Below are 27223 nucleotides of genomic sequence, written 5' to 3'. Positions count from 1 at the left end.
CTCTGTTTCCTCGTAACTTGGCTAAACACGTGAATTCATAAACAATTATGAGGACTCAATAAATTAGGATAGCAGTGGCTATGACACGGCTGAGCCCTCTTTATACCTCTCCCCCATACACACATCCAGTTCCCTAAAATCAACCAACACGTCAACTAGTGGTACCCAGATTCTGTTTAAAAGAAATTCCATTCCCTATACTATGTTCACAGTAAAATGGTTGCCAAGAAAATTCTTTTCTGTGTTCGATATAAAACTGCATACATCTGAGTTTGAGGGGGAGGTTACTTCGTGGAAGTATCCCAAATAATCACAAAATTTAGCTTCATTTTCTTGTATTCTTCTATGCCCAGGAATAATGTGAGGGCTTTTTCCCAAACGCCTACTTCGCCTTTGGTAGATATTTCACATTCACAGCTGGCCCTGTTGGTCCGGCCACCTAAAGCATTGCATGACGAGTGTCTCTTGGCTCTATAACAAACTGTGGCATAGAGCAATTAGAAAAGGTTAATACTGCACCTGTACAAATGAGACCATCATGTTTGTCGCAGTCTCTGTCATCACAGTCACAGAATTCCCCAGAAATATACCATTCTTCAGCAGAACAAATGCACTTCCCACAATGACAAGAACCTGAAATTACAAAGGCTATTACTCACCATCACCTTATAACTAAAGGTTTCCATCTCAAATAGAATATCATTGACACACTGACAACAGGCTTCTAATAACCCATCATCCAAAGGTAAAAGTTTATTGAATGGCTGGTTTCTCAGAGGGGAGCTTTACTTACTGTAATTCATAAAGGTCACCCAGGAAAGCCTTCATTATGGATCTAGACAGTTGCAATTAGCCTTGAGCAAATGTCCCATGGCCCAGTCTGGTTGAAATGTCAATGAGAGCAGGATGGGGTTGATTCTTACAGATGGTCTTCCAAAAAAGTATTCAAAAACAGATTTTTTCCCCCTGAATTGAATCATGTTTTTAAAGTGTCTGTTCTTTAAAGGAAATGAATAGGGAATTGTATTAAATTAGGTTGCATTTCTAATTAAAACAACCACTAAATTATTGTGCTTATAATTTTGGATTTTCGTTTACATGATTTTCTTGGAGTAGGAGCACACCTGCATATTGGGTGGCTAATTAAAGTGCTAAAAATGCATACAATCACTCAGTATATTTGCCTTGTGAGACTCACCCTCAGGACTCTCTGTCATAATCTAGGATAGCTCAAATTACTCCCAAAGTTCATCTTTTATGAGGCTCTGGATTCAACTCTTTTTCCCTCCACTTCACCCATTTCTCCTACCTAATTAAAAAACTTCCTCTTTGGTTATTTAAAATATCTTTACTTACTGAGTAAAAATTTTATTAATGATATATATAAAATAAAGGAAAATAAATGAGATGATGAACGGTATCCAAGACAGAAGTAAGTTCTCTCAGTCTAAACAGCTTTCCATGACAGGCTAAAAACCCTTACATGGAAAAACTGCCTCAAGCACAGCAGGAAAGACTTTACAATGAAAAAGAAACAAACAAAAAGGACTTCCTTTTCCTTCTGTTTCCTTGGGTTGGTTGTTCTTTGCAAACATGACTTCCCTTTACTAAAAGCTGGCTGTCAGTATTTTTTTTTGAGTCAAAAGTCACGTTGAAAGAATGTGCAGTTGAAAAAAGTATTTTGACATATTTAACAAAACTGTAGAATTGGTAAGTTCAAAATATATTAAAAAGGGGCAAGAATCAATCATTCGTGCTTCTTTTGAAACACAGTGATTAAAAATGAGTTAACAGCCTGGGTGATTAAAGTGATCAGGGAAAAGGAGTTGTGGTCATCACAGATATCATGAAAGGATTCAGGTTCATGTGTCTCAACTATGTGGTATTTCATATCAGGGAAACTGGTATATGCATTTTAGCTGCAAAAATCCCCAAAGTCCAAATTAAATGTTTGCCATTTCTTGACACACTTCTCAAAGTAAGAGTGCAGTCAGAATTATTTATATTGTGACAATTGTGTTTTCATTTAACTTCTTGCATAGCTATGGCATAATTCTATTTAGTCTTGACTTGTTTTCCTGAGGGTCCAGGTTGATTTGCATGCTGTTAGGAAATATACGCATCTTCTCACTTTTAATAACTGACAGCCTGGTGGTTTCTCAGAACCCGGGGAGCTGCTGCTCCCAGGTCAGTCTGCAAGGGATGCTGGTTCCCTTGTGGTCTCATCAAGGTGAGGAATTTCCTGATTTTAGAGATTTCTTTATCCTAATTTTAAAGACTTTCTTTCACATTTCTAGGCATAAAAAATGTGCAGCACTCTATTGCTTGTTTAACAAATGGATAGTGATGTATCTGCCAACAAAGACCACATGGAGTATTTCACTGACTATCAGAGAAGCTTCCTCAAAAGGCACCATACTTAGTGTTTTATTTCCACGAATGGAGGAAGATTATTTGAAATATTTGACTGTTTTTAGTTGTTTCTAAAGTAGTGCTGATTTTATATGTCCATAATATTCATATATACACCCAGGATATCATTTTATATATGTCACAATTCATGAAATATCTTATATTTCATCTTCAAACTTATCCTCTGGCCCTGGAACTATTCTAATCACTGCTCTTGCTTCTGGAATGCTTAGCTTCCTGCCATAGTAGAGCATTTTCAGAAAACTGGTAGGCTCAGCTAAAGCTAATATGGCATATATGGATAGAACATTTGAGGAGTAAATTCCAGTTCTGAAAGTCTACTAGTCGCTGAAATACTTAGAATAAAAAATGAGGATTGATTTTGTATGTGTCATGAAACAGTAGCTTTTCTAGGTCAGCATTTTCCCAGCTGTGTTATTCTTTTCTATTTGTCAGTGCTCAATGCATCTTAGAGGTAGGAAATTATTCTACTGCTTGTGAAACTAGAACTAGATAGCACATAGTAATAACACAGTGTGAACAGTTATTAGGACCTATTATAGCACTTTTCCTGTAGAATGCTCTAGCTGTTTTCTTCCATAACATGGGTCAAATTGTGCCTCTCTTAAATGGGAAACACACAGGGAGAGGGTTCCATCAGACAGATGTAGGCTGCATAACTATCAAGAGGTGAGAAATGGTTCAACTCAGCTGGCCAAGACCCACTCACACCCCTGAGACCCAGCCTAGCCAGAGAACAGATGACCGATCTTGGCAGGAGTTTTAGGGCGGATAGTTCATCACCACAGCACCACTAATCCACTCATTTTCTTTCTCAATATAAGGACCCTTAAGAATGTTCCCATCTCCCTTCTGTGCATTTTTGCTGGCTTCCATCCCTGGGGAATCAGCCACATTTTCTCATGTGTCTTCAGGGCATCCTAGGACATAGGAAGGGGAAAGAAATGAAATTTCACCTTCAAAGATGAGAATGGAAAAGAGAATAAAGGAAACTGCCCTGGACCTCACAGGCAATAAACAGTTAACTGAAGACTTCACTCTGATTCAATCCACTCTTCTTTTTAGTGATCTGCCTATCTGTGATGTATCTCCCAGCAAAAACTTTCATATACAGTAGTTTAAAAATGAGCTGTTTCTTCCTGCAGGTCTGGCTGCAAGGCATATTGAGCGAGGCAACTTGAACACCAAGCTGAGGCCGATTTTGTGAAGCATCTTTCACTCTTTCTCTTTTCTGGGGATGTGGGACAGGTCGTGGGTGGGTGAGTGAGTGTGTATGCTGGACTTCTTTGGATGATGTGGGACCCAAGAAGTATCACTGTGAGAGTTTAAGGAGACAATTAATGACATATGTTTACAGCCATTGTCACACAATGGCATCTGTAAGAAGATTGGACGTGATTACCTGGATCTAGCTTGAAGTAATCAAGGCAAAGATATAATTGTGTGGTCTTGGATCCAAATAAATAAATCCTCAAATGAACAAAACAACCCACAATGAACTATATCAAGTACTTTGCAAAGGTAGCTAAGCTTAGGGGAGACCCGGCACGGCACTAACCTCATCGCTCTTGGTTATTCACAAAAACGATTTGAGTCTAAGGGCAAGGCACCTTTGTCAGTTGCCCATTCCATTACTAATGTTGGACTTTCTTTTTCATTCAAGCCTGACAAAATGCTGCAACCTGACATCCCAGCAGGCAGTTTTCACTATTGTACTAACTACTCCATCTGTTATGAAGGTCACAACAATGTATCTTGTTTTAAATTTTTCTATGGAGTGATGTATTGTCTTGGCTATAAATTTGTAAAGAAATAAAATGCTATTTCTTCATCGTCTCCTGAGGTGACGGCTTTATTCACAGCTCGTGGGAAGTGCACGTTTCAGCCTTTTGGTGGGTACAGGCCACTAAGCTGTGTGCCATGGTGATCTCATGCCCACTGCTAAGATCTGTCCCATAATCAAATAAAGAAAGAACCTGAATATCTTTTGTGACCATCAGGGTAAGGGACTTTTATTGACAAATTTGAGAAAAATGATAGGAAATTTGGACAAGTCCATGAAACTGATCAAGAAATACATGGCCCCAGTCAAAAAATCAGAAACAGGTTTTTCTTTTCCATCACCATGTTAAAGTCCCTTAGTCTATTTCATGCGTTACTTTTCCTGGGGTTCTCAGGGTGGGTTGTGGGGTAGTGCTCCCCACTGGAACCAGGAGTAACTGTGGCATCCCCATTATCCTCTGTGCCTATCATAGATCACAGTTCCATGATCCTGGTTTTATCCCCTTTCTTCATCGATAATCCAGCACTGATGTCTCCATAACAGGAGAAGAGAAGGGAGATCACGATCAGCTGCTGCCAACAGTCCGAAGGCCCGTCCACTAACATGAATGTCAAAATGTGCAGCCTTGGGGCAGCTTTCATGTTCCCTTTTAAGTTTAAGGACTCCTAAACTCTCTACCCATTGAAGGATACACAAATAGTTTAAACAAATATGCTTTCAACCCTTCACTGATCTCTGAATATATCGCCACCACCCAAAGCAAACAATTTGCAAAGGCATTAACTAGAGGGACTCTTTGGCTTTGTTTTGTTTTGTTTTCAGGAAATGCCTTTGAGTCAATATTTAGTCAACCTATTTTTTTCTTTGTATTTTCTACATTTATGATTCTGAAAGATGAGAATCTTTCCTAGGGCTGTAATGACTTTCATAAGCATATTTATTTCTTGAGAAGAAACAACTCTTGTTACATGACCTTCGGTTTAGGAAATGGAAGACTGCTATTTGTTACCCTGGAGGGTACGGCTTTGTGTGTTCTTCCTGTACTCACAGTTGGACAGGTCTTAGGGAAGACCCGCTTGTGGAAGGTGTTAATGATTCCATAGTGAGTGTAGTAAACACACAAACACAAACAATAGTTGACCCTTAAAATAAAATAAGCGCACTAGTTTTTAATATGTATGGGTATCCTTTTTCAGTAGAGCTTCTGTGAAAAGCTTCTATTCTTATCCCAGTGACAATGCCATTACAGAAAACCAAGTAAAAAAGTATCTAAACTTAAGTGCTCTATGTCTGAAGCAATGCTCGGAGGAAAAAAAAATCTAATTCAAAAACTATTCATTCTCAGTATCTTTTTATATACAGATCATTCCCTTGGGATCTGATAACATCTCTTTTATTCTCTCCTACTTCTCTCTTGCAGTTTAATTCCATCCCTTCCTCCTTTCCTGCTTTTCTTCCTTAATCTCCTTCTCCCCAATTCTTTCCCTTGTTTTCTTCCTTTTAACCTTTCTTTCTTTTTGCTTCTCCCAACACAGCTGGAATTCAAAGTAGGTGTTTCTAGGGGCTGAAGCCCCCTGAGAGCAGAACTGGTGGAAAATTTGTTTGGGGCTTGAAATTAGATTGAATTAATGAGAGAACAAACAAGGCACAAAGCCATTGCTTTAAACTCATTTTCCACCTGCCTGCTGTAATGACATTAGGTTGATGGCATGGCCTCCTTGCCTGAGCATTGTAAACACAAGTGTTGAACACAGAATTCCTGGAAACCAAGGACACTGTCATCTCTTGAAGTGAATACATTTGCATTCATTTTCATCCCCCTTCTTGGCACCACAGATAGTCACAGCATCCATCCTCTTTGATGTGTGAAGTTCTGCCAAAAAGTCTCTTTCAACTTGATAGCATTGGTCTTGCATAGGAGGCAAAACAAAAGCTACTGTTTAGGGGACACACGGCACATCTTGCTTCAGAGACTTCCTTCCTTCGTGTGTGTGGCAGCCTCACTGGTGTGGTTCTTTGGCAACGGGATTCAGTGTCTCTAGTACACTTTTGCTTTGCTGTCTTCTTCAGAAAATTATTTACTTGGTCATCCTGACCAGCAGAGGTTTTGAGGGTAAATGAAGCTTCAGCCAGAGCTGTGCCTTGTCGGAAAAAAAAAAGTGTGTCTATGGTGTAAAGAGGATACTGAGCTGAAGAGGAGAGCTGGGAAGCCCCTAACTTCAGTTTCTTTGAAGCGCTGCTCCCCAGACATGAGGTCAGAATCTTTCAGGCTTCCTGTGTCTTCCTAGTCACTAGCGAAGAAGAACACAACAGCTTTCTAGTTGATGCCATATGCGCTACAATGGCAGGATTTTAAAGTCCCTTCAAGAATAGTATACAGAAACATCAAAATCAAGGTGTTCAAAATTTAATCTATTAGTATTCTTTACTCAGGGGAAACCTCTTCCAATGTGTGTGTGTGTGTGTGTGTGTGTGTGTGTGTGTATGTGTGCATGTGTGTAGGATGGAAGATGGGGAAGGCTTGCTTTTTCCTTTAATATGTTTCCATGGCAAATGTTTTATTGGGTTGGTGGCTTCTATTCAACCAACTTGTAGGTTATAACCATTTGGCAGGCTTTTGTTTTCTTTCATTATCACTTTTTTTTTTTTTTTTGGAGATGGAGTCTTGCCCTGTTGCCCAGGCTGGAGTGCAGTGGTGTGATCTCAGTTTACTGCAACCTCCACCTCCTGGGTTTAAGCTCTTCCCCTGCCTCAGCCTCTCAAGTAACTGTAATTACAGGTGTGAGCCACAATGCCTGGCTAACTTTTTGTATTTTTTTTATAGAGTAGATTTTTGTATTTTTCACCATGTTGGCCAGGCTGGTCTAGAACTCCTGACCTCAAGTAATCCACCCGCTTTGGCCTCCCAAAGTGCTAGAATTACAGGCATAGGCCACGGTGCCCAATCGAACAATTACCTATTTTCTTATATCAGGCTACACATGTTTACTTGGAACAATTGGTGATTTTTAGGGCAAAGAAAATTACATCAGTCTTGTGGGATACTACCCCTCCCCCATAGATTTTCTTTCCTTTTTAAAAAATTAAACTAAATTAAATATTTTGTCTCCTTTTATGTCTTCTCACACCTTCAGTCCTCCCGTGCTCCACATACAGCTAAATAATTTAGCCCCAGAAGTTCCCAAAGTCATATCTTTGGGCAGCTCAGATGCTTGTGATTACTTTTCTATAGTTCTGAGCTGTGGTGTTTCAGAGGTGAGCCCAATAATCATTCTTTTGCCTTTTTTCCCCTTTTTTGAGTCCATTTAGTATCTGGTATATTTTGTTGTCCTAATTTCTTTATAAAAGTATTAATTCTATTTCATTCAGCAATAACTTTGTATACCAGGATATTTTTGCATGAATCCTCTCACACGCATTTCATTTTCTTAGATCCAAAACTTCATTTGGTTAATCTTCAAGCTTCAAGTTGGGGACAGCAGAGGACATAGCGGTTTGCTTTCATGCAAAGTTCAGTCTGGGAAAGACAGTTGCTACATGCTGTTCTACAAATCATGTGTCAGAACTCGAATGGAGTCCAGGCACCAGCAGAGATACTCACCCTTCCCCGAGCACAATGTGCCATCTGCTGATTCACACAGATTCTTGCTTTGTTCTTCCGTCATGTTACACTTCCGCGGATGTTGGCAGAGCTTTCCAAACCATCCTCTCTCACAAACACAGCGACCACAGGAACATGTGCCGTGGCCTGTGAAGCAACCACAGGGAGGGAGTGAGAGGAGAGGATGAGGAAATAACCAGCTGAAGCAGAGAGTTTTAAGAAAGAAATGTGTAAACCATAGGATCTCATTTCCCATCCAACACATTCTTCTTTATGCATAGTCAATTTGGCATGTAATTGTTTGAAAGAACTTACAACAGAGTTCTAGCTTAACATAATAAATTTGAATGTAGCATAGGAGATGACTTGAGAGAAAGAAATCTTGCAATAATTTAAAATGGAATTATACCACCTTTCTTGATAGAAAATACTTCTTCATTTGCATTTTTATCAGTATGGAGTCTTAGCGCTATTCTTCATTGCACACACCATGCCATCCAGACCAACTTGCAAGGCTAGTCACATTACCACTGCTGGCAGTATTTATTGATTGTTCTCCTATTGCTTACTAATAAAACAAAAGGGTAACTTTCACACAAATGGCATTTGGCACTATATTACTTTATCTGTATATCTCTCTGCTTACTAATAACAACAGATATAAGTGGAAGTAATGGTGTCTATTATTGCATAAAAGTTAACATCAGCTTGGATTCATGTTTGGCACATTTTTTTTTTTTTGGTTTGGTTACTGACATCGGTTCCTGGTTTTTCAGATGTTTATCTTTTGGTATATATGCAACATTCTATTTGCAACAGCTATATAACAGGATGTACACCTGTTTAGTTGCTTGCCACCAACACACCATTAGATCGCATGATATTCCATTCAATTTCTTCCATTTCAGTTTCTGCTCAACCCTTTATTCCTTTTCCTGATATGTGCATTGCCTTACAGCAGGGTCTCTCTGAATCAACTGTTTGCCTAGCAAAGAGTTACTGAGTATCTATTATGAACAGAGCATTTTGCTATGCACTAGGGGATACAAAATCAAGCACCATGGACAAAGTGGTCCCTGCTCTTCTCCCAGGGACAGATACACTCATCATTCACACTGATTAGCCTCTCTGAAGCTGTTGACACCATTCTCTCCTGACCATTTGCTCTGGCAGGACCCTCAGGAGTGAACCTTGCTCCACCTGCTCCCCCTCCATTCAGCTCTCCACAGGGAGGATGAGTAACCAATGCTTAATGGTTTGCAATTAATTATAATTCTTTTTTCTTTTTTTTTTTAGGAGTGATAGGATTTTCTTTAATTTCTACAGAAATCCCTCTAACAGTTTAGTGGAGAATGAAATAGATGGCTGTGAGAATTGGGAGGATGAACGTGTGTAGACTGGTGGAGAAGCCCAAGTTTTGGCATGAGAAATACAGTGAAAAATTCAGTAGAGTAAATGGAGTGAAGGACACTTGGGAGAATGCGGATTGGTAGGAGGTAGTAAGGGACTGCGGTGAAAAGAAGGTTTTTGATCACTGAGAGGTAAGCAGAAGTCTCCTGGAGAGGGTTTCTTGGAAAACTTTTTTTGTTTGTTTGTTTTTTGTTTTTTAAATTAAATAAGAGAGATTTTCCCTGGGTTATACCACATCCCTGCCTCACAGGCCATGCAATGAGTGCCTCCTGACAGCCAGAGAAGGTCTGGGAGAGCGGTTTTTTAATCAAGCATATGTTGCTCCCCTGGAGAAAATTGGGATCCTGAAAGAAAGACAGGGTACTAGGACCGTCTGACATTCTTTTAAAAAATACTTTGGGAAAAACATCGGATACGAATGGGGGACTACTAAATTTGCAAGAAAAATGTTGCTGCCATACCTTTAACATGCACTCAATCAGCAAGTGCTCTGGCACTTTCTAAGGCTAATGACTGTTCTTGTCACACAGGTTAGCAAAAAAGGGAAAAAGTAAATAAATAAATAAATGAGGTAATTGTGGTCTTTTTCACCTAGGTTGATTTAAGTGCAAAGTAAAAACAAACAAACAAACAAAAAGCCCCAAAACTGAAACCATTAAAGTTTAAAAGTGGCACGCATGTAAACATGTGACCGATAATTGGCTCAGCCTGAGAAGCTAAAGGAAGTCTACAAAGTGAAAACCCACTATGCAGTGTGGCTCAGCTTTGCAGAAGATGAAATAAAGATACAAATGGAGATAACATGTGGTGATGTTTTAAATTTATTCTCAATACAGACTCAGAGTTTGGTATTATCCCATTTTACAGTCAGGCAACTGAGCTTCAGAGAGATTAAGTACTGTAATTTGCATCTCAGTTACATAGTTCAACCACACAGGATCGGAACTGACTCTAGTTCCTCTGATTCCAATGTCTACACTCTTCCCAATGTGTTGCTTCGCTTCTATATTTCACTTTAGAAAGTGAGACACAGCAGGGTTTTCTTAATTCTTGTCTCTTTCAACCACCACATCATTTGAAGGTAGATATTTGATATTCACAGGCACTTTCTCCTTGCAAGTCTCTTCTCTACTGGCATGCCACAAAATTCTCTTGGCCTCATTCAACACTCCTCCTTTGTCTGTATTTATTCTTCTACCTTTTTTTTTTTTAATGAACCAATAAGTGCAGATATTCACCCAATGTTTATCTTTAATCATCTTTTTAAATCTCTCCATAATTTCTCTTTTGAAAAGTCCATTAAATTTTGGGCTTTCAGATAACCGCCAAGATACCGGCTGTATCTCCGGCCCCTGATTTTCTCCTACATTCCCCTCTCATGATTCCACACTTTGTGTTCTATTAGCATCCCCACTTAATACCTCCAGAGCTACATAGGGAGGGTCTGACCAATATACCCTGGCAGAACGACAGATGAACAAATGCACCCAGACACAGGTATTCAGTAAAAGAGTGGGCTAGGGGACCAGGCCGCTCACAGACACCAGACACCAAGGAGGGTGCTGTAAAGAGTCAGCAGTCGTGGCCCTGACAAGCTGGCACTGCGGGCATTTATTCAGTATAAATTTAATCACAAAGGCAGTGAGTCAACACACTTGTGGGCAATTTACATGGTCGCTCCCCTCCCCTCCCCAGAGAGAGTAGTCCTGCACGCAGATGATTAAAGGCCAGGTTCCAAGGCCTATGTTAAGTTACTTATTTAGATTAGTTTCACCGGATAAGAGAATCTGGCTGCCTTCAGCCAAATCCTTTTCCGAAGCTTTTGTAAAACTTTCCAGCCTTCCAAGAAGGTTTGCATCTTCTACAATTTTTCCCACCACCCTGACCGATCTCCTACATCCATATATAATTTTCTTTCCAAAAGCTGCTTTTTTGTCTTTCTCATTTCTTTTAATATAACAGCTATCCTTTCAATCAACCAGTTCATGATGTTTCGAGTCTCATTTGAATTTCCCTTACTGCCCTCATCCAGCGTGTTGTCAAGTCTTGTTGAAACCGCCTCCAACATTCCCACTTACATCACCATCACAACGTTGGAAAAAACTTCCTGTCATGTCTCTCCAATACTCTGGCTTGTAGATTCCTTCCTACAGCACAACTTGATGCTCATCACAGCCTTGATATTTAGTCCTGTATAACTTCCTAATGCTCATGGCATAGAGTTTACCTACTCTAGCCTTTGTTATGTTTTAGCTTCTTGAAAAACAGAGGCTACATTTCCAGTTGTATTCCTTGTCTTCTCCCTTTAACCAAACTGGCCCATTCATTGTTTCCTGCACATTTGTCATGCTTTTCTGACCTCATGTTTTGGCAGAGGTAGAAGTACCTTTCCCTTACTATACATATTCAGGTTCTGAGTAATTTTCAAAGCTCAGCAAAAAGTGACTACCCTTCTGTGAAGGTTTTCCTAATATCCCTAAGTGGGACTCATTGTCTCTCCTCTGAATTTCTATAATATCTTATTTTTTACCTCCTGTGGAACTTTTTTGACTTCCATCTCATGGTATATAGTTATGTGTCAAATGAATCCACTACTCTACTATGAATTTTCTGAGTATTACTTCTGTCAGCACTGTAGTCTTCAGAGTGCCTAACGCAATGCCTGAGACACAGTGGATCTTCAAAAACTTGGAGATTGAAATTGTCTTTTTCAAAACATCTTCCTTATTTTTACCCACAAATCAAACTGTAGAGTACAGCCAAGTTAGAAAACTGGCATCCCTTAGCAGCTATCTACTCAATGAATAATTGTTGAGTACATCTTTACTTCTCCATGAAAATCAAAGTCCACTTAAAGTCCAGATGTCCTTAAAGAGTTAAATAAAAAGTTGTCCGTCTTTGAAGGCAGAGAATCTGTTGTACAAGGAACCAAAAATTAAGAGAAAGAGAGCTTCTAGTACCAGCTCAACTGGGCTATGAACTTCTCAAACGCTCATGTTTTTTACTGACCCGAGGTTGGTAAGAATTGTCAACAATTTGACACAACTGAAATCATTTAATCTGTATTGAAAAGAAAAATATTCTTTTTTTTTGTTTTCTGCCTTTTTTTTTTCAAATTTAGTTAGTACTATATGGAAAATGAAAATACATCTTATGAAAATGTGTAGGATAGAGCAAGAGTAATACTTGGAGAGAAATTTACAGCATGAATGCAATTAGAAGCAACGAAAAATATAAAATCAGTGATGTAATATTTCACTTTAAAACACTAAAGAAGAGCAATATAAAACAAAATTGGTTGTAAGAAAAGAAATACAATCAGAAATAATGCTGCATATCTACAACTATCTGATCTTTGACAAACCTGACAAAAACAAGCAATGGGAAAAGGATTCCCTATTTAATAAATGGTGCTGGGAAAACTGGCCAGCCATATGTAGAAAGCTGAAGCTGGATCCCTTCCTTACACCTTATACAAAAATTAATTCAAGATGGATTAAAGACTTACATGTTAGACCTAAAACCATAAAAACCCTAGAAGAAAACCTAGGCAATACCATTCAGGACATAGGCATGGGCAAGGACTTCATGTCTAAAACACCAAAAGCAATGGCAACAAAAGCCAAAATTGACAAATGGGATCTAATTAAACTAAAGAGCTTCTGCACAGCAAAAGAAACTACCATCAGAGTGAACAGGCAACCTACAGAATGGTAGAAAATTTTTGCAATCTACTCATCTGACAAAGGGCTAATATCCAGAATCTACAATGAACCCAAACAAATTTACAAGAAAAAAACAAACAACCCCATCAAAAAGTGGGCAAAGGATATGAACAGACACTTCTCAAAAGAAGACATTTATGCAGCCAAAAAACACATGAAGAAATGCTCATCATCACTGGCCATCAGAGAAATGCAAATCAAAACCACAATGAGATACCATCTCACACCAGTTAGAATGGCCATCATTAAAAAGTCAGGAAACAACAGGTGCTGGAGAGGATGTGGAGAAATAGGAACACTTTTACACTGTTGGTGGGACTGTAAACTAGTTCAACCATTGTGGAAGTCAGTGTGGCGATTCCTCAGGGATCTAGAACTAGAAATACCATTTGACCCAGCAATCCCATTACTGGGTATATACCCAAAGGACTATAAATCATGCTGCTATAAAGACACATGCACATGTATGTTTACTGTGGCACTATTCACAATAGCAAAGACTTGGAACCAACCCAAATGTCCAACAACGATAGACTGAATTAAGAAAATGTGGCACATATACACCATGGAATACTATGTAGCCATAAAAAATGATGAGTTCATGTCCTTTGTAGGGACATGGATGAAACTGGAAACCATCATTCTCAGTAAACTATAGCAAGGACAAAAAACCCAACACCGCATGTTCTCACTCATAGGTGGGAATTGAACAATGAGAACACATGGACACAGGAAGGGGAACATCACACTCCGGGGACTGTTGTGGGGTGGGGGGAGGGGGGAGGGACAGCATTAGGAGATATACCTAATGCTAAATTACTAGTTAATGGGTGCAGCACACCAACATGGCACATGGATACATATGTAACAAACCTGCACATTGTGCACATGTACCCTAAAACTTAAAGTATAATAATTATAAAAAAAAGAAGCTATGTAGGAGATTAATGAAAGTTATAGAAGACTGTACATTGTCAGATAAATGATTTACATTGTCATACAAAATAAACATTTTGTCCTGGTTTAACTAGAAAAAAAAAAGAAAAGAAAAGAAATACAATCAATTCCATGACAAATCCATACAACTGGAAATAGAAAATCAACAGAGAAAATCAATAAAACAAAAGTTGGCTATTTGAAAAGATCAATAAAATTGATAAATATTAGGCCAGGCTAAACAAGTAAAAAGAGAGAAGACACAAATGTTTAATATGAAAATTAAAAGAGAGATGATTATATCTTACCTTATGGACATTAAAAGGATAATAATAGAATATTACAAACAACGATTTGTCCAAAAATCTGATAACCTGGATCATTTGGACCAATTCCGTGAAAGACACAATCTATTAAAACCCACATAAAAAGAAACAGATAATTAAAGTAGACCTATAGCTACTTTTTTCTACAATATTTTTTATTATGGTAAAATAGATATAACATAAAATTTACTATCTTAACCATTTTAAGTGTACAGTTCAGTAGCATTAAGTATATTCTCATTGTTGTACAACCATCACCACCATTCACCTCTAGAATATTTTCATCTTCCCATATTGAAACTAAGCACCCATAAAACATTAAGTCCCATTCCCTTCTCTTCTCAGCTTCTGGAAATCACCATTCCAACTTCTGTCTATATATCTGACTACGCTAGGTACCTATATAAGTGAAATCATACAGTGTTTTTCTTTTCATGACTGGCTTATTTTATTTAACATAATATCTTAAAGATCCTTCCATGTTGTAGTATGAGACAATTTTTCCCCTTTTATAAGTTGATATTCTGCCTTTAAGATATTATTAAGAATAATTTTATGGCACCTCATTGCAAATAATATAAAATGTTATGAAAGAAAATAGATGATTTTTTATTTATTATTATTATTATTTTTTTTTTTTGAGATGGGGTCTTGCTCTGTCACCAGGCTGGAGTGCAGTGGTGATCTTGGCTCACTGCACCCTCCGACTCCAGGGTTCAAGCTATTCTCCTGCCTCAGCCTCCTGAATAGCTGGGATTACAGGCACGTGCCATCAGGCCTAGCTAATTTTGTATTTTTAGCAGAGACAGGATTTTACTGTGTTGGCCAGGATGGTCTTGATCTCCTGACCTCATGATCCGCCCGCCTCGGCCTCCCAAAGTGCTGGGATTACAGGTGTTAGCCACTGTGCCTGGAGATGATTTTTTATTATTAGCTAATTTATTATATCCTTCCACGAAGTTAAGTTGGTATCTAGCTTGGCCAATCATCAAAATACATTAATATTCAAATGCTTTGAGTTGTCATTTATATGACTTTACTTAAGAAAAAAAAACTTTCAATACCCTCTTTTTTATAAACTCTAATAATTTAGTTATCTCTTCAAGAAATATTTTCTATGTATCAGGAATTGTATTAACAGCTTAGAATATAACAGTAAATAAAATACGCATTGGCCCTGTCTTCATGGTAATTATGGTCTACTAGGGAAGAAAACAACGATAAGCAACATTTGAGTAATAGAAAACAAAAAGAAAATGCTAGTATATTCAACAGCGAGAACACTGTTAACTAGGGTAGTCAGGGAAGGGTTCAGTGACAGCCAAGGGATAAGAAGGAGCCAGACAGCCAATGTTCTAGGAACAGAGCCTAGAAAAACAAATGAAAAGTTCTCGGGACAAGAAATAGCTTGGCATGTTACGGGCAGTAAAAGAAGGCCAACGTGTTTGAAGAATAGTAAGTTAAAAACATTGAATAATGAAGGTGGAGAAATATTCCCTTCTCAGAAATGAGAACATAGCAAATGGTTTACTCTTGGTAAAAAAATCTAAATTTATTTTAAGAGGATTGAGAAATGACAGAAGGATATTAAGGAAGTGAGTGATGTAATGATATAGTTTACACTTTGCAAACTCATTTGGCAACTAGGTGGGATGGATTAAGGTATGTTGGGTGGAATGAGTATGGGGAAGTTAGAGGGTTCTTGCTGTTTTGCAAGTGAAAAGTGATAGAAGCTTAAAGGACAGTGGTGGCAGTGGAAACACAGAGAAGTACATGGAAATCTATTTTGGTGATGGAGCCTGTACATGTGGGACACAATGTTGGACTGGATGTGGCAAGTGAGGGAAAGACAAAACAAGTTTTCTAGCTAGAAGAAATAGTGTGAATAATGATGCTGTTTATTGGGTATGGGCACTTCAGGAGAAAGAGGTTGAGGGCAGAAAAACAGCTCTGTTTTGAACCCCTTGTATTTGAGATACTCTTAAGACAATGAGATAGTGAGGTCAAGTAAGCAGCTGGGCACAAGCTGCTGCTCAGAGAACAGGTTAGTGCTGGTTCTAGGCATGCATATGTTGGAGCTTACAAATGTGGATGGCACTTAAAGCCCTAGAAGTGAAGCAGCTATCCAGGGAGAAATTAGTCTTGGGGACCCCAATATTTAGAGTTAGGTAACTAGAAAAGCCAGACAAGAACATTCAGTAAGGAAGGAGAAAACTAAGATTGTGTTGTCTCATGAAATGACAAAGGAGCGTGTCCCATACTGGAGGTCTACTAAGTGGAATGTTCCTGGAAATTTGAGTTTAAAAAATAAGACCATAGAAGTAGTTTTATTCATCTTTTGTCTCACCAACACAACTATGTTGCCACTTAGACCTGTAAGAGGAACACCCAGGAGTGGCAGAACTGTTGGAGAATCATCTACATAGACCATTCATTGATAATAACATCTGTGTTTAAAGAACTGCCCAAGACTCGGTAATTTGCAAGGAAAGAGGTTTAATTGACTCACAGTTCTGCATGATTGGGGAGGCCTCAGGAAACTTACAATTATGGTGGAAGGGGAAGCTAATATGTCCTTCTTCACATGATGGCACGAAAAAGAAGTATGAGAGTCGAGTGAAGGGGGAAGCCCCTTATAAAACCTTCAGCTCTCATGAGAACTTACTATCATGAGAATAACATAGAGAAAACCACCCCCATGATTCAATTACCTCCCACTGGGTCCCTCCCACGGCACTTGGGGATTATAAGAACTACAATTCAAGATGAAATTTGGGTGGGGACACAGCCAAACCATAACAATGATGAATGTCATACTGGAAGGGCAGAGCAGAAGAGAGAGATGGGGTTCAGGGACACTGTGGTGCTCAGGCAGTTGCCTCACCATCCATCCCTGGAATGACAACCTGAAGACTCAGTATTTGTGTCCATCACCTTCAGCCAAATACACGACTAACTGATCCACTTACAAATTCATGAAACAGGTGTACAATTTTAAGATGTAATTTGGAGACAATCACATTCTGACTGTATTGTCCACTTAAGAAAGGCTTAGTCTGAGTGTGTGATCTGATCTCTTCCTCATACAAGAAATCCATCAGTGCCTGGGAGTCACTGAATTCATACTCTCAGGCGGCATGATCTCCTTCAAATTGCAGCGATGAACTAGAGAACTCCCTGAAGAAATGTGAACTGATTGTGTAATTAAGAGGTGGCTCTTCATTATCCCTTCTTGTTTTTTAAATTGGACTCATGGGTAGCTATTCCAGGAGTGTAGAGGAAAGAAGAAAAGCAATAAGCAGCCTAGTTCTTATTCTTCCCCTAGGTATATGGCACACAGGAGGGAAGTCTCTGATTTAACTTATATTAGGCTAAACAATTAAACACACATGCGCCAGTATGTGACTATATTTCACTTGTGTAATCTTAAAATAATATACCAATAAAATAAATAAATCTCAGGAACTATCACTGGACAAATCATGCTTTTTATAAATAGTGACTTATCTGATAATAAATCCATGCATGCATAGGTCACATAACATTTTCTTTTAATAAAGATGTTTTGAGAACATCCACAGACAGTCTATGATGATTGAACATGACTCACAAGTTAATTAAATGAAGAGTGATCTCACTTCATGCTGATTTTCTTTCTGCTAGTCATTTTCATGACTCTTTCCCAGGTTGTAATTTTGGTGTAATCAAAACTGAACTGTAAAAATTATGAAATTAGTTACATTCACCTTCAGGTACAATTGCTAATTTATCCAACCTATCAGAATTGGTTTAATCATCTTTAGTGTTATTGGTACGAAAGGGGATAAACACTATTGGCTCTTAGTTCTCATGCATCTGCTGATCGGTTAAGTTTACACATGTTTTTCATCTTACTTATTTGCTTGTTTGCTAAAATGCTAAGACAGTCCCTGGTTTTGGAGTCAGGTACCATATTTTACTCTCTGGCCACATGTTGGATATATAGGTTTTATATTGTCCATGTGAAAGGACACAGATCTTATGGTTTAGTGTCCGGTGGAGAACTAAGAAAATTACCAAAATGAGTGACTCTCTATTTTGATATCCTCTGAAGCCATAACAGATGGATGATGTCTGTGTGTTTCACACTCTCATATTAGTAAGATTTGTTCTCCACTGGCAAGATGATGGGGGGGACTAATTGCTTTGGAAAAACCAGCTGCAATTTCCTCCCCGAGGTACAGAGCTGCTGATCTGTGTGAGTCCAACTTCCTTCCAAAACGCTCTGCAGCTAGTGCTTCCAGATACCTGAGACAGATGTATTATTTTGTTCTGTAATGCAGATGGCCACTACAATCTTTTATTTTCATTACAGATATAAGGCATTCATCAAATATCCACTGACACATAGTACCAGGCACATTTCCGTCTTTATGTCTCATTCTTTCCATAAAGCCAAATGGATTATTATCCTTATTGTATATAGGAGTAAACCAAGGTAGACAGGCCAAATACATAGGTAAACCAAAGCAGAGAAGACAAACAACCTGTCCAAGTTACTACAATAAGCAGGAAATAGAGCCAGAATTAACATCCCAGTCTGTCTGAATACAGGGTTCCCATTCATCTTGCTGTATGGCACTGCCTCACTTAATTCCAAAGAAAATGGTTACTTCTTCTCACTTAAATCTTACATGAAAAAAGGCAACAAAGTGCACACCATGTACACTAAAGTAACTGAGGACACCATACAATGTGGACTTTCTCTAGACAAGATATCGAAATACCCAAAGAAGAATAATGAATTTATATTTTGAAAATAATTTTACTCCTCAGAAACAAAACCTAGGAAGAAATACAACATAGTGTCATCAGATATTATTCTAGGATGATAAATTAATGGGTGATTTTTATTTTGTGGTTTCCATTTCTCTCTATTTATTTTTTTAAGTTTGAAAGCAAAAACATTAATTTAACAATATTTTTAAAGACCTGATATCTAAAGATGAGCCAAGTATAAGAAATGAAGGTGACATAATATATATTATAAATAATACATGAGTAAGTAATATGTGAAAAAAATCCTTTCCAATGATGGTACAGAAGCAGCTGAGAAAGAGCTCTTGATGTAAAAAAAAATGAAATCGATATATTCCTTCAATATCTAATAAATACCTTTTCACCTGTGTGCTTTTGCCCAGCTTTCCCAGGCCTAAAATGTTCTTCACATCTATTCCTGCACGTCTAAATACTAGTTGTTCAAGGTCCAAATCACATCCTCACCTTAACTTGAAGAATCCTGTATCCAAAACTGGAATAGTTCTTCCTTTCTCATTCTCCTTAATTGTGAATCCTTTACTTGATCATTTATTCAAATAAAAATATTGAGCATCAACCTTTATCCTAGCTTTGAGCATATGATAATGAGAGAGATTGATTATATCCATGAGAATTGTAGACTTAAAGAAAAGGGACACAGGGACACTCTCAACACAACTTCATCACACTACGATGCAGGTGGTGCAGTATAGAGGAAGTAGGACATCATTTCAGAGAGGCTTCCTATAGGAGGTAATTTGGAAAAATCATGGAAGAAATGGAAAGATGGTAAGTTATTCACAAGGAGAAGTGACAATAAGGACTAGACTGTCAGGGAGAGGGAACAAACATACCCAAAGGATATGTTCCAAAGGGAGCAACATATCCAAGTTTCTCCATCTCTGTTGCTCTCTGTGAAGAAACCAATTTTTCAAGAAATGGAGACAACTGGTTGAGACAAGCACAGTCTCCTCCACCATTCAGTTGCTCAAACCAGAAACCTGGTGTTATCCTTGATCCTACCCTGCCCCTCATATTGGGCAATCATGAATTTCCTTAAATATGCTTGTACTCTGGGGAGGGAGCTCTAAGTTTCAACTAAGCTCTCAGGCTGACACTTGCCACCAGTCTCCTTTGAAGGCTGTGGGACAGCTGCCACATCTTACCAGCAGGGCACTGTCAGGTACCAGGATATACCCATGGGAGTTCTTGCAGGAGTTCATGAGGATGAACTCATATAATTGGGGATTATTTTCTCTTGGGATAACACAGCCCATATGCACAGAGATGAGATCCACACTGCACAGATGTTGAGGCTTTTCTGGCTTAGAAGAAGTCGCACACCCAACAGGAGCCAAAATCTTTCCCGATGATTCCGTAAACATAGCTTTCAAGGAGCCCACAAGGGACAAGACTATTGGCAGAGTTATGACACTTATGAAATCCAAAAGCATGAGGTTTCCATCAGCTGCTTATAGTTCAATTCATCATCTCTTCTAATGTAGTTGAAACTTATCAATCATAAATCATTATGACCATGAGCAATGTTGCTTGTTAACACTGAAATGCACCTTCTTCATCTGTTGCCCGGGAAATAGAGCTAGGAGTTTAACAGAGTGCTGTAGTCTCTTGCAGCAGGGTGAAGGGTTTTGTTAGCCTCTTGACCACACTGCTTCTAACATGTTCTCCAACACATTCAAGATCCTCCACCTTTACTGTCTTCCATCCAGCTAAGGCACCTTCGTCTCTCACCAGGGCTCATCTCCTAACATCCAGATTCACCTACCAACCCACAAACACACATAGTCCTTGGAGCAATCCATACCCCATCTGACAACCAGAAGTACTTTTTAAAACACTGTGATCATGTTTAAGCTCTGTTTAAGCCCTTCCTTTGGTTTTCTGTCCCCTTTAGGGTAAAGCCTCAACTTATTAACATGTTTACAAAACACATCACACTCTTTTCCCTTTGGTTTTTTAATCTGCAATCACACAGGATTTTTCTCTGGTCCTCAAATGTTCCTGGCACATGTCAGACACTCTCTTTTCTCCCACACAACTGAGCACAAGCTGCTCTCTGACTGCACCCCACTTCCCCTACTTGGCCAAGTTCCATGTATCCTATTACTACCAAGTATTGTTGTGAGGTGTAGTTAATACCTGTAAAGCACATAGTCTGCATTACATAGTTGTTATCCAGATATGAAGGCATTAGAGAAGCCTTTCTTAGCCTTCAGCCTATGTTAAATCCCCCTGTTATGTATATTCCCATTGAATCAAATCTCTTTTCAGATCACTCAACACCTTTTCATTCCTTTCTCAATGTCCTCCCTTCACGCTCAACCATAAGCTCCAGGAGAGCAAATGCTCTGTGTTCACCACTGAATGTCTAGTGCTGGCAAATAGTAGATGCTCAATGAATATTTGTTTAGTTAATGAAGAAATAATTACTTCATTTTAAACCATGCATAATTTGGAGGAATTTCCATATGAAAATATTTTATCAGAAATTGAAAAGAATCTAAAGCCAAGAATGACTGATTGCTGATAAATCGTTTCGAGAGACATTGACCTAAATATGAAAGTGGAAGAGACTGAGATTACTCCAAAGCAACAAATAGGCAGAAAAAACATACAAAAGCCATTTCTGGCTGGGCTCCGTGGCTCACACCTGTAATTCCAGCTCTTTGGGAGGCCAAGGCAGGAGAATCCCTTGAGCCTAGGAGTTCAAGATCAACCTGGGCCACTTAGTGAGACACCCCCCCCATCTCTACAAAACATAAATAGCCAGCTGTGGTGGTACGTGCCTATAGTCCCAGATACTCAGTAAGTTAAGGCCCGAGGATTGCTTGAGCCTAGGAGTTGGAGGTTTCAGTGAGCTGTGCTTCTACTACTGCACTCCAGCCTGGGTGACAGAGTGAGACTCTGTCTCAAAAAGAAAAAAAAAAAAAAAAAGAAAGAAAAGAAAAGAAAAAAAAAACAACAATGGTAACAAGAGCAGAGACATGTAGATGGCACTTTCTAGGGGCCAGGCAAGCTTTTTATACATGTATATGTATACATACATACATACATATTGCCATGAGAATTAAATGAGTTAATATATGTCATGTCCTTAACAAACAAACAAAAAGAGTAAAACCTACATAGGTATTTCTGGTAACTAATACCAGTGAATAGAGGATTTAACCTAAGAATAGTATTGACATATTGTGAAAACACTTTGGTGTCACTCTAGGGAAAACTGACATAAGGAACAATCTGTGAACTATATATCAGAGCTGAAATTCTGGGTCTGCCACATTTTAGTTATGGGATGTTAACTTCTCCAACCTCACTCAGTTTTCCATTTATGAAAGAAAAAATAGTAGAAACAATTTCTTAGGGTGGCTGCCATGACAATGGCATAAGATAAGCCACCCAGCACAACAGATATTTTATGAATTTATGCCTAGTGTTCCATTATTGGAACGCTAAGCATGTGGGAGTTATTTATATCCTACTGCTCAAGGTCATCACCAAGGTCTGACTGCAAAAATTCAAAAAATTCTAACCTCAGGTATAAACAGGTTAAAAGGGATTTTCCCTTCAACTCACAGAGAAAGGAAAGAAGAAAGTATTATTTGTCAGGTTTCAAATGCCTTATCGTTGGTTAGAGAGAGAACAGGCATACAGATGATTGATACAGATAGATAACAGACATACAGATAATAGATGATTGATAGATAGATAGATAGACAGACAGACAGATAGATAAATGATGGATGGATAGATGGTGCCTCAGCCTTCCATTAAGACACACATTCTACTACCCATTAGTTATTTTTCCTGATCCTCTCCCTCATCCCACCCTCCACACTCCAATAGAACCTATGTAACAAGCCTACATATGTATCCCTAAATTTAAAATAAAAGTTAGAAAAGACACACATTTTGTTTCTTTCCCCCAGTAAAGGGATATAATTATTTTCTTGTAATGTAATTCTATGTCCACATCACTTCATTTATACTGGAGACATGGAAAAATCTGTAATTCACATGCATCAACCTCAGTAATATGAATTTTTTCAAGAATGCAATACAAGAATAATGTTGACCTGCATTCCCGGCCATGGAGGTGCTCAGATTAGCACTCTACTCCCGGGACTCTCATTTTTGCGGGTTACTCTGCTCACTACCCTCTATCAGCCTCACTCATTCTCTGGACAGTTTATTAATGCCAGAGAGCTCTTGTTTGGGTATGAGAGGCATCATGGAATCTGAGCATATACCTCTTGTGATTTTTAAGTGTAATCTTACTCTATTTTTTCAAGTTTGTGGGTGATATTTTACTTTCTCCTACCAGTGTTTATAAATAAAGTAATGAAAATCATGTTAAAATGCTGACCTGCCCCAAAACCTTTCACTATCATAAAGTAACCTAGGACTTAGATTCAATGACCTTTAATTGATAGTGTACTGTGTACTTTCACATACCTGCTAAATCAAGAGTTCAGGGAAATAAAGGTCATTACAAACCTAATTGTATATTGCTTCTAGGTTCAATGGTGTATTGCTTTCTGTTTATCTTATTTTTAACAGCAATTGAAGAAGCAAGAGTCAGTAGAATAAGAAAGGCAGGTAAAGCAAGTTGCATGCAGGTAGCATACAGCTATGAGAAAGGTTACTACCTCCACAGACCACACCATCGAGGTCTTCACAGCGGCGATCATCACACTCACAAGTCTTGCCATACACCCGGCGATCTCCTGGAGGGTAGCAGGTGCATTTGCCACATTCACATTTACCTGTAAAGTATAAAGTGTACACTTATGAGGAGAGTCCCAGAATCACCAAGGCTTTCAAGGAGGCAAACACAATATTAAACCCAAATCTCCTAGAAGAGTTCTGGTCTGTGCCTGATAACAGTTACACAAATACACATTTCCAACCTCCCTAAGGTAAGCTGAAGTTCAAGAAGAAATTCCGTGGTGGTCTGGAGTGGAAGTGGCAGTTGCTGTCTCAGAAGTCATTCACATTTGCTATTCTCTAATTTTTGTTTCATTCATTTTTGAATAAATCCATCATAAAACTCTCTGGCTATTTCATATACAACTTATCTTGATGATTCCTTGAACATAACATAATACATTATATATACTAACATAATTTAGTATGATGTGGTCATTTTAAAATGTTTTAATCTTGGGTCTATCTGCTCCATGAGAAAAAAAAAGTGGTCATAGGTAATATTTCAATGTGCTATTTTAGTGACTATTTGTAGTCAATTTTATAGTTCATAGAACTCATTTTAGCACAGAACATATGTCAAAGCACATAACCTAAATAGCTTTATTATCCTTGTCTTAAAATTTAAAATTATAAATATTTTTGCAATGAATTTGGTTCATCGTTTGGGAACCCCTTAACTAGTCCCATTATGCTGAGTTTTGTCATGATTTATTGAGTGGTAACTACGTGTCAAACACTATCATTCCCTGCATGACATCATTTCATTTTCCAATACCACACATTGACTAGAATCATTACAATCATTTTACTAAACAGGAAGCCAAGATACATTGAGGCTAAGTAACTTTCCAATAGTGAACCAGCTAGGAAGAAATAGATTCAAAATTTACATCCATTCTCATTAACCTCAAAGTTTGCACAACTAACCTTTAAACCACATTGCATCTTAATGTATGTCTAATGCAGCACCAGAAGGCTATATGAGAAAGTAAATTTCTTTTGTTTGAGGAATCACTACTGGTTTGCCAGAAATTCGCTTGGGTGACAGTGCTCCGAGACATCTGCTACTCTCTGTCATTGGCCCAACCATCATAATTACACACCCACTGAAATAATCACAAGATGCTTCAGGGCTGACCTTGCAATGTTGTTAGTCTCTCTGTTGCTGAACTTGTATCTTGTTAAAGAAATTCTGAGTTGGTGGATGATGGGGGAAAGAAAAATTAGTATTTAGGATCATATAATTTCAGAGCTGTAATTAAAGATAATCTAATGCAATGATTCATAATATTTTCTAGCTGACATGATGGGGTCACGATCCCTTTGAGAATCTGGTGAAAGACACGGCAATACAGTGTTGTGCTGGCTGACCTTCAACTAATCTCTACTTGGAGGTAGTCCCAAGTTCAGCAGGAGGCAGGGGCTTCCCTCCTTCAATGATATTCCCTCTTCCTACACCCTGGCAGCCAGAACAGGGACGCATCAGACACCCTTGGTCCCTTGGTCAGGGCTTTGATTCTTGAGGGTGAAAGCAAAGGCACAACGTCTGTGGGCAGCATGGCAAGTGCAACAGCATAGCAATTCTGGGAGCCGTGAAGCTCAGCCTGCAGTGGCTGACATTCAGAAGTGATGGCAGCAGAAACTGGTTCTTGGCAGTGCCTTGCTGCCCCAGGTTGCTGCAGGAGCTAGTTGTTCAAAGTTGCATTCTGAGCCTAAAGCCTTCTAATAAAATATTTTTTATCCCTTTTAATGAAGTTGGTTTCACTGTTTGCAGTCAAGAACCATAACTGGCAGAACACAGATCTATCCCTGGAAAAAATATACCAATACACATTTTTTTTTTTTTTGGTAAAATATCAGAAGGATCCATGACTTCCTTCAATTTATTTAATAGATGAGGAAACTCAAGTATGCTGGGGCTAAATGATTTGCCCAAGGCCAGCTCTCTATCTATCAGCGGTGTTGGTTTTAGAACCTAGATTTTCTGAACTCCAGTCACCTTCCAATGTGCATAAATGCTCTAATCTTTTTCATGAGTGGATGTGCAAATGATTCCAATAATGCAGGCTGTGGGGAGAAAGAGGCAAACTGTAGTACCATCAGCAGTGTGATCTGGATATGGTGAACTGTTCCTTCACAGACAGACGTGGGAAGCCATGATCATCAGTTGCATTATTCCTGAGGGGCAATGCAGTCCAGTTACATAGACAGAACCAGTTTCTACATTTCAGGGGATACGTATTTATGGTGACAAATTTATTCACATTTTAAGTAATTTTAAGTAATTCACATTTTAAGTAATTTTCCTGAATATGCCTCATTGGCTTCTGTGCCTCTTCAGAAAAGATGAACTAAACACTGGCATATGTGGTCAGATTTCAACATTCTATTGTTTTCATTGTGGATAACTTCTGTCCTATATTTTTGTGTAAAGTTAGACAATAAAGTGTTAATATTCTGGCATTGGCATGTTTTCTTTCCTGATAAATTATAATTCACATGTCTGTTTTAAATATCAGAGAATATATTAACCAATTTTCAATTCTTTTTTCACCATGTGTCTATTGGATTTTTAAAATGACTAATATTAAGGCAACTGTGAGATGAATTAACCTTTCGCATGCAACCCTAATACAGTTTATAAGATACAGTGGCTTCTGACAAAAATAAAAAAAATGCATTAGGATGGGCACAAAAAATAGAATAAGACGTACTGTTTAATAGCACAATAGGGTGACTACAGTCAATAATAACTTAATTGTATATTTTAAAATAACTTAAAAACTGTAACTGAATTATTTGTAACTCAAAAGGATAAGAGCTTGAGAGGATGAATAACTCATTTTCCATGGTGTGCTTATTTCACATTGCATCCTATATCAAAACGTCTCGTGTCTCCCACAAATACATACACCTACTATATATCCACATTTTAAAAAAAATTTAAAAATTAAAGTATAATGCACCAGGAAAGGCTAATTTATTGCAGACCGAGAGGTAAAAAAGAGTAAGTTCTTCGTGCACTCCATATTTTTTTTGTTTGTTTTTTTAGAGACAGAGCCTTGCTCTGTCAGCCAGGTCGGAGTGCAGTGGCGCAATCTCGGCTCACTGCAACCTCCACCTCCTGGGTTCAAGCGATTCTCCTGCCTCAGCCTCCTGAGCAGCTGGGACTATTGGCACATGCCACCATGCCCGGCTAATTTTTGTAAGTTTATTATTTTGCTGCCTCAGTTCACAACTTCTATTTAGCCACTATCACAAGTCACTACCAATTTTTGTCTCAGTCATTATCATATACCTATCAGGTAAATTTCCAATCATTCTTCAAGGTCCAAGGAAAACTTCATCAAACCTGTGACTTTGGCATCCTCCTACTCACACACCTTCACAAATACAATAAAATTAACTACGCTTCTTATGTGTCCTCATAATATTTTTCTTTTTTCTTTTTTTTTTTAGGCAGAGTCTCGCTCTGTCACCC

At 38.5% G+C, this 27223-nt stretch overlaps 1 protein-coding gene across 2 annotated transcripts in view; it reads right to left on the bottom strand.

Annotated features, from left to right (window-relative positions):
* The window catches only part of ITGBL1 (integrin subunit beta like 1), a 295436-nt gene that overhangs the window by 5977 nt on the left and 262236 nt on the right, over window positions 1-27223 (bottom strand). For both annotated transcript variants that reach the window (XM_032151257.2, XM_058438045.1), the window contains exons 9-11: window positions 23682-23798; window positions 7818-7964; window positions 520-633 (exon numbers count right to left, since the gene is read on the bottom strand). In XM_032151257.2, the coding sequence (XP_032007148.1) occupies window positions 520-633; window positions 7818-7964; window positions 23682-23798 (378 nt within the window). The remainder of the gene's footprint in view (window positions 1-519; window positions 634-7817; window positions 7965-23681; window positions 23799-27223) is intronic.

This window comes from Hylobates moloch, unplaced genomic scaffold (genome assembly GCF_009828535.3).
Source record: "Hylobates moloch isolate HMO894 unplaced genomic scaffold, HMol_V3 SCAFFOLD_4, whole genome shotgun sequence".
Classification (NCBI taxonomy): domain Eukaryota; kingdom Metazoa; phylum Chordata; class Mammalia; order Primates; family Hylobatidae; genus Hylobates; species Hylobates moloch.
The sequence above is the reverse complement of the archived record's forward strand: the minus strand, read 5'-3'. Positions and strand labels throughout refer to the sequence as shown.